Source organism: Phocoena sinus, chromosome 17, assembly GCF_008692025.1.
Source record: "Phocoena sinus isolate mPhoSin1 chromosome 17, mPhoSin1.pri, whole genome shotgun sequence".
NCBI classification, from domain to species: Eukaryota; Metazoa; Chordata; class Mammalia; order Artiodactyla; family Phocoenidae; genus Phocoena; species Phocoena sinus.
Genome location: NC_045779.1, coordinates 54,937,265 through 54,950,300, shown reverse-complemented (window position 1 = coordinate 54,950,300; position 13,036 = coordinate 54,937,265). Strand labels below are relative to the sequence as shown.

At 40.5% G+C, this 13,036-nt stretch overlaps 1 protein-coding gene across 3 annotated transcripts in view; it reads left to right on the top strand.

The window, feature by feature from the left end:
* The first annotated feature begins 574 nt into the window (after nucleotides 1–574).
* The window catches only part of CSMD3 (CUB and Sushi multiple domains 3), a 1,083,470-nt gene continuing 1,071,008 nt past the window's right edge, over nucleotides 575–13,036 (top strand). For all 3 annotated transcript variants that reach the window (XM_032609830.1, XM_032609829.1, XM_032609828.1), the window contains exon 1: nucleotides 575–752. In XM_032609830.1, the coding sequence (XP_032465721.1) occupies nucleotides 575–752 (178 nt within the window). The remainder of the gene's footprint in view (nucleotides 753–13,036) is intronic.

Genomic DNA, 13,036 nt, shown 5'->3' with positions numbered 1-13,036 from the left:
AATGTGAGACGCCTGCCTGAAATATACTGCAACTACAGTAGTAACACATGTCCCATTATAACGACATGGCCATCGATGGAGCCCGATTCATTTATCATCACGGTTTCCCTAAAAGCAATACAGATTCTCCGATTAAAATATTCCTTTAACATGCTTCTATATTCATAGGCTGCAATGGAGACCTCAGTAACATAATATTTCTTGGGCTGTTTTACAGGCAGAATTGATCTATTCGGGGGAAAAAAAAATCAAACCCCTTAATTTCAAATATTGTGGGGAGTTTGTCAAAGAGAGGAGCTGGCCTTTAAGAGGCTCACCAGTGGTTTCTGGTGGTTGCTATAACGAGCTAGAATTGAGGTAGATTTCGGTGGAGGGGTAAAAACGCACAAGAAAAGACAGAATCCAGAGTAGCAAAGACTTTGTGCCCCCGTTGGAGAGAGATGGTTGAGTCCTCGTCAAGGTTGCTGTGGTATCCCAGAAACACCATTCACTTCGAGCTGTGACCGCGCACCAATAACAGCAGCAACTCCGCTGCGCCGGGCTTAGGAGCAGGAATTAGGAGCTCGCGAATAATATGAAAGGGATCCGCAAAGGGGAGAGCCGAGCGAAGGAATCCAAACCCCGGGAGCCTGACACGAGAAAATGCGCTAAATGTGGCCGCCTAGACTTCATCCTGATGAAGAAAATGGGGAGTCAAAGTGGATTTACGTTTTGGAACCTCGTCTTTTTATTGACGGTGTCTTGTGTGAAAGGTAGGTTTGCTTTCGGGGGTCCCCTCTGCTTTGGATGGAGGTGAGCTGACTTGTCGCCGGAGAGGGGTAGCTTATTTGCAATTTGCACAGATAAAAATAATCATGATAATACAGAAGAAGGAGTTGATTCACAGCTCTCTTTTCCCCCTCAGATAGGAAATGCATTTTGCTTGCCAGATTTGGCGTTCAATGCAGTGATTGAGCTTGTGCTCAATAAATATTCTTGCAGTATGCTCAAACGAATACGTGAGTTGGTTCGTATACCCTCTAACTAGTGGATATCCAGGCAGAATTCCTCTGCAAGACTTTTCTTGGTGGTGAAGATTACCTTGATTTCTAGTCAAACCAGTGGTGTTTGATGCTTTGGCTGGAATATTTATATTGAAGAGTCTCGTGTAAATGCTTTTTAACCCTTTCAGGTAGGAAAGTTACCGACATGTTAGGAATGTGCTGATTTTAAATGCATTAGGGCACAGGGGTCTTTACGCATCCCTCACACCAACATGAAGGTGTGCGTGCATATGTGAATTATTTCTACGTGGGCTCTTTTGCATTGATAAACGATAGAGGAGCTTCCATAGGTCCTGTGGTAGAGGTTTCGCTTAAAATGGAGCTTTTAAACGGTCTGAGACGCCACGAAGTGTTAACGAGCTACCTTTGGCGATGAATGAAGGTAGGAGGAAAGTCATTAGCTGACGACCAAAAAGAAAATCCCCAGCAAGTCTCAGCGTTCAGACAGGTAGAGTGAGTGTCACATGCACAACAGACAAGGGGAGGGAGTGGGTAGGATGTAAAATTTATTCCTAAGCAGGAGGGCAAGGGACAGTCAGGATCATTGGAAGGAGAGCTGTCCTCCGGGAGAAAATAGATCCCCAGCTCCGTTCTAAAACTTCTCCTGCACCCTGCTGCCCATTAATTGCTGCAAAAAATACTCAGGCGCTGTTTATGACTCATGCCGTCATGGCAGCTCACATAGACGCGAGGGATGTCGTTTTTAGTGAAGCTAGTTTCAAATCCCGGGTGTCTGTGTGTCGGGGGTGGGTGGTGGGAGGGAGGGGGCTTGTTTTGGCCCAGGCGCGCCACCGCTGTCAACACAAACTGGACGCTTCTTCCTTTGTAAAGGAGTGCCTCTCTGAACCGCAATCGGGCCGCGTCTCTATGAAACAGTTTATTGTACAGCTTGCAGCTGGCTGTCCCCCCACAGAAGGCAGTCCATTTGCATTCAGTGGAAATGATAATTCATGTTTTGGGTGGAGGGAGCTGGAAGGGTTACCTCTCCTTCTGTTAGGACCAAGGATGGGTGTCATGTCTCGAATTTTAATTTACATCCTTAAATGCCAAGAAGTTGTCCCTGGTCTCTGTGGCAGCAACTGCCTTGTAATCCCAAACTGCTCCTCAAAGCTTGACACCCCGCCCCCCCAGCCAGCCTCAGCACAGCTCTAAGCCAGAATGCTTATCCTCAACGGCGTAACTACACTGCCTAGCGCACAAAATGCGTCTCGGGGTGCTTAGAAGGGGTTTTCGTCGCCGGCTCGACGTGTGAGGAGCCTCGCATTTATGCTTAGTTCGCCTGCCACTGGGACTCGGTGGTTAATGGATGGCCCTGGGGCTGCCAGCTAGACTCGCGCTCCGCGTGACGGAGGCGCCAGGAGCCAGCGACAGTTCCTGGCAGGAAAAATGTTGAGGTGGCTGCTGCTAGAAGATGACCGGGGGTTAAGTGCGAGTTTTCATGTGATACCTGTTGAGTCAAAACACATTCGAGGGGCAGATAGGAAGAGGGAGTCTCCGAAGCTGGGCGAGCACGCCAGCCTGACAAACACTGAGCAGCGCCGCCTGCAATTACAGCCCGGCTGCCCGTACCTACCGTATAGTTTAGATAAGACGCGCCGATAGAAACGAACAGCGCGTTTGTTTGCTTTAAATGGCACTGTAAATGAGACCCCTCTCCTCTACTCACAGCTCCCGTAATTTGGACTGAGATAATCGGCCCACTGAATATATTCCAGTTTCGGGGACATTGGGAAGAAGGAGTATTTCACACTCTGCTTTGATCCCGTCCAAAATCATTTTTCTACGGACTATTAAAAATTTTTTTAATGGTAATAAGATCCTTCATTGTCACTTATCTGCCACTTGAAGGACATCTCCTATATTTTACAACTTGGAACACTGTCCTCAAATTCTGAGACACAAACCTACAGAGGCTGTATGCTTTAGACTTGCTCCCGGTCGCCCAGTGGTGCCAATTTTTACAGTTGTTTCTTCTCCTTCTTCCCCTTCTCCTTATTTTATTTTAATTTTACCTCAGTCTCAAGGCTTTTTCGAAAACCAAGATTGTAGCAATGGCTTAAATGTTCTTTCCCCCAATGTCTACGACTGCTTTTGTCTTCCACGCTGTTTTTCTTCTGGTCTCCCAGGCCCACGGGGAAGCTCCGGATGGGGAATCCTTCTAAGAGCTTTGCAGGCCCTAATCTAGGCTAGTGCTAGGGTTCAGGAAGTCCGACGCACAGGCGCGTGCTTTTCCAGGTGAACAGCTCCTGCCAGGAGAATTCCACTTTCTGTCCACACTTTTCATCCCTCCACTATCTCACCTCTGCCTGCAACAGCAATGACAAAGAGGCTCAGTGCGAGAAAACGCCTCAGAGTAGAAGACAAAGTGGCCTTCAGTAGGAGGCCTGAATCGCTGAGTGGAGTTGAAGAGAGAGGCAACCCTTTCTGGGCATTCTGTCTCCTGTCGCCATCTGAAATAAAAGGCCATGGAGGGCACCAAATTGGGCTGTGGGGGGGGGGGGGGGCGGGGGCAGCTTGGACTTGAGGCATGCCTATTTCAGGCTGAAACACACACACACACACACACACACACACACAGGAAAGCAGAGGTTTCTGAAATGCAGTCTGCAGCTGCAGTGTGTCTGTTTTAGGTTTCAATCACATAGAAACTGTGAATCTCCAAGTTGTGCTTAAACGTCCCGCCCACGTAAACAGACACCCGCGGTGTGCTTCCCCACGCTCCTTCTAGGGAGATCCTGGGGGAGCACACACATCTTGCAGGAAAGGTACAGAAAGCACTAACCTCGGTGGACAGCAGGTGAGAACTAGTGGGCCCCGTCCCCCACCGTGTACTAGAGCGTGATTTCAGGGCTTCTCTCTGGACCCCGGACTTCGAGAAGGATCCACGTTTCCGCGTGCTCTGGGACTCCAAGGAGATATTACTCCCGCCACAGAGCTCTTCTGGAAGAGCGGAGCTCGCACCTTCTCCCGCAGTTAATTAGCACTGGAAAGGGTCGCAGTGTCCATGCAGGGGGAGAGCTGCCAGCAGCGCTCATTAGCACCTTTTGCCCGCCGCCGCAGTGTGACCGCGCCGCAGGTTTCAGCCCCGCGCTTGTGCTAGGGGCTGATAACCCTCACTCCCCCGACCTCAGGGCGGCAGTCTGCCCTGTCAGTGACGTTAGGAAAATTTCTGTCGTGTCTTGAGGGACCTTTTGAAAGGTGGGTGTGTTGGGTTAATGTCTTCACAAACCAGTAACAACAGCAAACAAAAAGCCACCCACTGCCAAGGCCACCATCAAAAAACCCTCCCTTGAGGTTAACAGGACTGAGTCAGCTGCTTAGAGGTAACCTCAGGTGTCCCTGTCCTGCTGCAGTATGGACAGGAATCCCTCCCTTCCATCTGTTTCCTCCGGGAATACTTTATTTGCTTCTAGAAGGCCAGACTACCTGAAATATTCATGGACCACCTGAGGTTGAAACTGGATGCCTGACTTGGCCTTTGCCGAGATTGTGAGGGTGTGTGGGGGGGGTGCTGGGAGGAGGAGGTACACGCGGATCAACACGGAGGATCCTTCGGGAGGCCTCGAGGGTGGGTGTGGGTGGGTGTCCGAGGCGGAAACGGACGGCGGGTAACAAACAGTATATTTCTGTTCCCGGAGTCGGTGGTGCTGCAACCACTGCTGTCGCGCAATCCGGTGCAGGCGCCGAGAAAGCTCGCTTTCCCCATGCTGACCTCAGCGCTGCCCTCACTGAAACAGGTTCTCCGGGAGTTCGAAAAACTCACTGGGGAATGAGTCATGGAGACTGATGCTCCTCTACCATGCCCTTCATACCCAGCCCTCCTCTGCCGCTGGGAGGAAAGCAAGCAGGGGGCAGTCCAAATGTTGGAGCGCCGCAAGGGCTTCGTTGGACCCTAGGGGAAAGGGCAGTAGAAATGAAAGAGTACAGGGTCATCCCGGGTGCCAAGTGGTCCTCTCCCAGACCTGCTGGAGAGGCCAGCTGAGGGCTGAAAGAGGGACAGGCACGGGGACGGTAGCGCAATGCAGAAAGAACAAGAAGCAGGACGACCAAAGAAAGAAAGATAGACTCAGGCAGCAGGCGGATTCCCTTCTCCTTGAACACGGCGCCTTTGGGGAGGCTTTGCACCACCGAGTTGGTAAGCCAACCCAATTTACTGCCCTCAAAAGGCTTCAATAGCTCTGAGCTGAACTTCTCCTGCACAGTTACCCTGTTGAAATCATTTGGAAATGTCACCGTGCAGCATCAAATTTCCCGAATCTTTTGGTGTTGAGGGGTTTGGGGAGGATGTGAGGGCTGCATCAAGTCCATGTAGGAAGAGTGAGTGTGTGAGCAGAAATAATTAAGGAGAAGGTTTCAGGTTTTGAAAACCTGATGCCAGAGCCTTTGAGATCCTTCAAGGAGAAAAGGGGTAGAATTACTCCATAGATTAAGTACTCCAGGGGCATAGATTTAGTTGCAGTAGTTATTAATGTTCACTATATTAATTAGCATTACTATTTATGCTCTAGCTGAATAGATTTGGGGTACACATGCCTTTTCCCTGAACACACAGTTTGGTGTCTACGGAAACAGTGAAATATTAAAATAAAGCAGTAGCAAATGGCATCCGTACAGGGCTCTAAATATAGTAAAACTTTATCAAAAGTGAGATCTGATAAAACACTAATTAAGAAAGGTAGCAATTAATAATGCCCTTGTATGCATATAGGAAAAAAAACCCTCTAATGCTAAAATACTTGTCTAATCTCAAATACAAACAAGCAAAAGCAACTAAACTTAAGTTCCCTAAGGCTCCAAATATACTTCTCCTTGTGTCCCTAAAGTTTTACTTTCTTCTACTTAATATCAGGGTTTCCAGAAAGGGCTTCAGGATATTAAATACTTGCAATGTTTTGTCCAGTTTGAGAAATAACTTTGAAGCACCAAGCAACATGTCTGCTGAGGAACCTGTTACTTCAGGTAACATGACTATTTGACAAAATATGCCATCTTGTACTTTGAATTCCAGCGTTGGAGAGATAAAAGTAAAATGTCTGCTAACAAAAAGATTAGGGGAAAATGCCTGAGATGCCAATAAAACTTAAGGCCATTTTATTTTATCTATATATACATTAAAACATAGCTTCTCTTTCTGTCTCTTTTTTTCCATTCCCCTTACTCATAATCCAAAGGAGTGTGTAGTTTATAGATACAGTGACAGTTCTAATTTGGATTTTGGATGAGGTCTGGTAAGGATGATAGAACAGATACTGTCATTACCAATTCATCTTTTCTTTCTCAAAGTGAGCAGGTGGGGTGATTCATGGTACTTTCCAGGGAGATCAATCTCCACGTCTACAGGAATTTCTCTGAATTAGACCCCTCGTAAGGCTCTCATTCTCATCCGGAATATCAATTTTACAGGAATGTCACTGAGAAAATTCAATTTGTTGAACATCTTCCAGTATTCATGGTCTCAGGGCTGGTGATCATCTTTCTTTTTCTCAAGCCTCCAATCTTGCAGCTATCAAATGCATTTCATGCCATCACACCTTTTGCTATGCTATTGCTTGGTGTAGTTGAGGATTCTTAAGAATTAATACTTTTTGTATAATCACAGCCTGTCGCCCTGCAACCCAATTTGAAATCTCTAAAAAGTCAAAATTTATACGATTAGCATATGCATCATATACCTTGTACCTGATTCACAAGTATATCTGTGGTAATCAGGTGCCTTTAGATATCACAATATCTTTCTATTTGCTCATAAATGTTTGCACTGCAGTGATTTCAAAGTGTTCCTAAACAAGTAGCATCAGCATCCTTTGGAAACTTGTTAGAAATGTGAATTCTCAGGTCCCTACTCCAGGCCTATTGACACAGATACCCTGGTAGTTGGCACTGACATAGGTGTTTTTAACAAGTCATCCAGGTAATTCTGATGTGATCTAAAATTTGAGAAGCACTGCGGTAAAGTAGAAAGAGCAAGGGCTCTGGAGCCACCAAGACCTGAAGTCAAATAATGATTCTGCCAGCAACTATCTTTGTACTAGCAACTCAATTTTCCTAAGCTTCAGTTTCATTATCTATTAAAAAGGAAACTAGAATTTCAGTAGGAAGATTATATATGTAACATATATAGTGCCTGACACTAGTAGCTATCAGCAGTATTATTAAAATACACTTCCATGCACAAAGCTAGTATGAACTCCCACACATTTCATCCCTAACACTACCAGCCCTAACTTGTCCACAGCAGTAAATTAAAAATGTAGCATCTTCTCACTATTATTTCACTTTGGCTAAGTTCCTAGGCTATTATACATTAGAGAAACACTCTTGAAATTTCTTCTTATCACCTTTACACAGTTACTTTGGATGCTGGCTCTATGAATCAGGAGCAGACCCATAGCTTAAATATGTTACTCCTACTCCTGGGCTAATTTTATCCATTGCATACCAATATTAATTTATTTTAATATTGATTAATTAATGTACTTACATGAATTTGATAATTCATCTTGTCCCAAATCCATGGTATTTCCAGGGCTGGAAGAATTCTTACATACCAGCTAGTTCACTGCTCATACTTTATACAGTAAAATGCACATGCCTAGAAAGGATAAGAGATTTTTTTTACTAGGTTACAAAGATAATTAGCTCCAGAACTGAGACTAGATCATTGGGTCTTCAAGTTCCTGTTCAACTCTCTTTCTACTGTACCTTATCAATTTTACTATAGAGTTTTCTCAGATGGCATCAATGAAGATAATCACAAAAGTTAACATCTGAGTACCATATACCAATTAGCACTATGTAAAAATATTAGTGACTATATGTTTTGTGGTAAATTTTAATGTTAACTACCCATTTGGTAAAAAACAAAAAAACAAACAATTGTGGAATGAAAATATTTTCTAAGACTATTATAATATGCAATCAAATAAATAACTAATCATATATTCAATAAAGTCTATTTTTGACATTACAAACCTATAAAAATAAAATCAGTGTACTGAGTGTTTTTAATCTCTCATAAAGAACTTAGAGGGCTATTACTTAATCAAATTCTTATTTATTTCTTCTCACAATCTGGGCACAGTTTATTTAAAGGCTTTTAAATCTAGAAAATCTGTTCCTAATTTATTTTATCCATGTTTTTAATATATTCACATTATATTGAGATTTATGCATTCTCTCTCATCTGTATTTACATTTGCACATTTCTCTCACATGATCTATATAAATGATGGTATCATGCAGAACTCCCATAGAAGTAATAATATATTTTATAAATATTAATAGTGTAAGAACAATCAATAATGTGAAGGGGTTATCTTCAATTTTAGTGACATGTGAAATATTTCTAAAGTCTCTTCAAGATATGGGAGTAAAATTTCCAAAATAATGAATGTTGCTAAATTTGAAGTGTCTAAATGTTCAAAAAGGGATTGAAATACATAAAAGGTAATGAGTGATTCTCTTAAAAGCTGAGTTTGTAACATTCAAAATGATAAAGTCCTTCTTCCTTCCTTTGCTTTATGTTAGCAAATTTTAAAGGAATATTTATGATTACATAATTTAAAGTAATGGCAAGGGTTTTTTTTAACTATGACAACTTAAAAAATAGGGTTGCATACCATTTTGAAAGGAAATTTATAAAGGGAAATAGTCTCACAGAAGAGGGTTTATTCAATTTTAACTGAAAACAAACAACAACTATGCTATAGTTTTCCCTTATACAAGTTCATCAGGTTGACTCCAGAATACTCAGAGGTGCTTCATATATAGACAGGATATAAGACATTATTATGTTTGGGGAAATGGTACCAAAGTAGGCACGTGTATTTACTGCATAAAATATGAGCAGCAGGAAGCTCTGTGCTAAGCCCTTTATATAGAGTGTGTCATCCACATCTCAAAAGTGGTTCTCTCTCTTATTTTCCTGTTTTGAATCCTAACAAGCATCTTGTGAGATAGCTGTTATCTCCTATGTACAGATTATCATCTCCATTTATAAATCATCCACATTTCCTGGGACCAGAGAGGTGCAATGACTTTCCAGGATCGTTGGTTAGCTAGTGGTTGAATGAAATCTGAAATGATAATAGATTTTTAAGTTCATAGGCTCATTAAAAGTTAAAACTAAAAATGAGGGGGTTTCCCTGGTGGCGCAGTGGTTGAGAGTCCGCCTGCCGATGCAGGGGACATGGGTTCGTGCCCCGGTCCGGGAAGATCCCACATGCCGCGGAGTGGCTGGGCCCGTGAGCCATGGCCGCTGAGCCTGCGCGTCTGGAGCCTGTGCTCCGCAAAGGGAGAGGCCACAACAGTGAGAGGTCTGTGTACCGCAAAAAAAAAAAAAAACAAAAAACTAAAAATGACCAAGTTTCTAATTAAACCTCTTCACTTTTAAGAGAAAAACTGAAATCTTGAGAATTTAATTGAAAAGAAAGCCTAAAATTATTATCCATGTTATATATATATATATATATCATATATTATATATAAATACATCATGTTTTATATATATATATCACAGTTACAGTAATACATAACTTCTCAGTTTTGTAATTTTCAACATCTTTTACTTAACTTGCCTAACTTTATTCTCTAAATTATTCTGTAAGATGGATGTGAAAGCTATCTTCCAGTTTTATAAGCAACAGTAAGTGAAGTAAATGCACAATAATACAAAGTTAAATATGTCAATATAAGATATAAAACGATTTAGTGCATTAAGGACAAAAAAGAAAAAAACAAATCAAAACATATAACCCTTAAATTCTAACCCATTGCTCCCGAGTAAAATTTAAAAATTTATGAAAGTAGATGACTTATGGACTTCACATATAAAATAATATGTGGGCATAAAACTATTTACCAGTTGTATCATAAGCTACGGCAAATAAATTTATTCCATTTGGTACCTACTCTTCCATTCAGTTCTATAGAGCTTTAACGATGGGAAAACTCTTACGACTTATTTGTCTAGTGTCTAACAGGGAATGTGCATTAGATTTATTTGTGGGCTCAAGGCAAAGTGCTTTAGAAAAAAACATTCATACCCAAGCTTCAACCACTTGCTCTACTTCTTCCCATAACTGCATCCTAGTTAAAAGCGCAGGTATAGGTGTACATCTTCACATACAGAGGAGAAAGTTCAGAGAAGTGAAGAGACTTGCCAAACAAGGGAGTGTGAAATAGTCTTTCAATTCTCTGTCCAGTACATGTTTTTTTACTGGGTACTGCCTTATGAGCTTTTTTATTTAGTCCTAACTGGTTTATGGGAGTAAAGCACCTTGAGAGGAGAGACTACTGTGCCTGTACCCAAATCCTGACCAGGCTCAAAACAATACTTCCTGAAGCGATTGTGTCCAGAGACACAGATACATGAGAGTAAATATTGGTAAATGAGAAACTTAACAAGCAATCTAAAAATTAACTAAAAATTAAATGGGGGCATTGAAATATACATCATTGTCTAAAAAAGAAAAAATACACATATTAAATTATACTTAAGCACTCAAAATTAGCATCACGTTTTCCTTTGAAGGTAATAAAACGTATCTTCATATGCAACAAAAGCACTGTTGTACCTAAGTCCTTTCTGAACTTTAGACTGTCTCAATATAAATATGTACTTAGCTTTTTTCTACTTACGTTATTAAAATTTTGTTTGTGGGTATATTTTTAGAGAGGTCGTTTTAACCTATATTTTAAATGTTAAAGCTTGGATATCCTAACAATGCCCTCAGATGTATTATTCATAGAATATATGTATTACATTGGACACTGTTATGGGACATTGTTATTTTGAATAGTTTTGCATCTTACAACAGTTAGGTATAGATTTCTCCAAAGTTGCCAAAATTTAGGGATAAATTACAACTGCAATCTGTCTCCAAGTCTATTTACTACGATTATACATTCCAGAATTTTATTTAATGTTGAAAATTGACTGTTAGCCCACTTCTCCATTTTAAAATAGATCCAATTGTAATAATTCACCTTAGTCTACTGAAATTTTAAATCGTAAACTGACTTGATGTTTTGTTTGCATGATTTTGGTGAAGGAAAGGGGAAACAGACTGATAATTAAAATGCGTTTTTCTCGAGCTTGTTCACGTTCCCATTAGCCTCTTTATTCATTCACAGCTACTTAATAAAATTATCAGCTGTGTTTCACTGTTTGATATTATTGTAATTTCTCAAATATCTATTTTTTGTGTGTTTGTTCACACTCTGTGTGTTGTTTGATTTGAAGGAAATGTGAAGAAAAAATGGGTTTTTTTAAACATCTTTATTGGAGTATAATTGCTTTACAATGGTGTGTTAGTTCCTGCTTTATAACAAAGTGAATCAGCTATCTTGCGTCTCCCTCCCACCCTCCCTATCCCACCCCTCTAGGTGGTCACAAAGCACCGAGCTGATCTCCCTGTGCTATGTGGCTGCTCCCCACTAGCTATCTATTTTACATTTGGAAGTGCATATATGTCCATGCCACTCTCTCACTTTGTCCCAGCTTACCCTTCCTCCTCCCCGTGTCCTCAAGTCCATTCTCTAGTAGGTCTATGTCTTTATTCCCGTCTTGCCCCTAGGTTCTTCATGACCAATTTTTTTTTTTTTTAGATTCCATATATATACAAAATTGAGTTATTTGTAGTGAGGTGGATGGACCTAGAGTCTGTCATACAGAGTGAAGTAAGTCAGAAAGAGAAAAACAAATACCATATGCTAACACATATATATGAAATCTAAGAAGAAAAAATGTTTTTAATTTCATTTTTCTCTTAGAATACCATATAATGGTACCTGGGGTTTATCAACTGAGTCAATGAAAAATATAATTTTAAGCTGATTTTATTATGAGTATTTTAATATAGAGAAGTGAAAATGGGTCTATTTCATTGTTATTCTATTAAAGCACAATAAGATACTGTTAAAAGACTTTAACATCAGATAATTTGTAATTTTTAGGAATGGTTTTGTTTCAATGTTTAAACTATATTTTTATATACAGATATGGCTTTTCTGATTCTGTTAGTGGAGGTGTAATTTGAATTTCCCCCAAATGTTGGTAATGAATTTATGCCAATCTATCTGTATGTTCTAATATTGAGCTCTGTGTTGCTAAAAGCTGTATTTACGAGATAACAGATCAAAGTTAGGAGAACAGGCAGAATAAACACAAATGAATCTCCTGGAGATGAAACACAGTACCTTGAATTTATTGGCTCTGTGCTCTAACTGACTGAACTATGTAAACTAGACAAAATATTTACTCAGTATTCACATATATGGAGAAACACTAAGTTAAGGTTTCTTGGCTGATGTCTAAATCAAAACAGCTGAACTGATTCAAATGTTTTGTGTTAACAAATTTGCATCCAGGCTGCTAATTTGTGTGCCAACTTCTGGCTTAATAGTGTACAAGATGATGGAGATGATAAGCCCTCTTAAATGAAGTTTGCAAAAGAAATGCTGACAGGCCCATGATTACCTGCACTGAATTCATGTTCAATGTTCTTTTCATGGCTTAAAAAGAAAAAATTTCATCCCTGAATTCTACTAGTACTTCAGCGCTCTTTTACCTGTTAAATCTTTTTAAAGGAGGTCAAACAGAAAGTATTAAAATCAATTTTCTAGCAAAGTGCTAGGAAATCTTTAATATCTGTGTTAGTCTGTCAGTGTTCATTAATATATTAATAGATTAAAATCAGAAATGACATTTTGAACTTAATTTTTAAATATTACCAATGTGTAAGTCCTTAGGAATCAGCCATTTTTCAATATTTTGAAGCTCACTACTTTTTACCTGTCATTGCATAGATTATTGCAATCTACCTATCTTAGAAAGAGCACCTTCTAATTATGTCATTCTTTCAAAAGTAAAATTCTCAAAGGCCGCAAGAGAAATTGGAAGATGTTAGACATATTAAGTTACATCTTGTGCTAGTTCATGTAAATATTTGTTTCTATCATTTTCTTTTTGTTAAGTCAAGTTTGGTTTATTA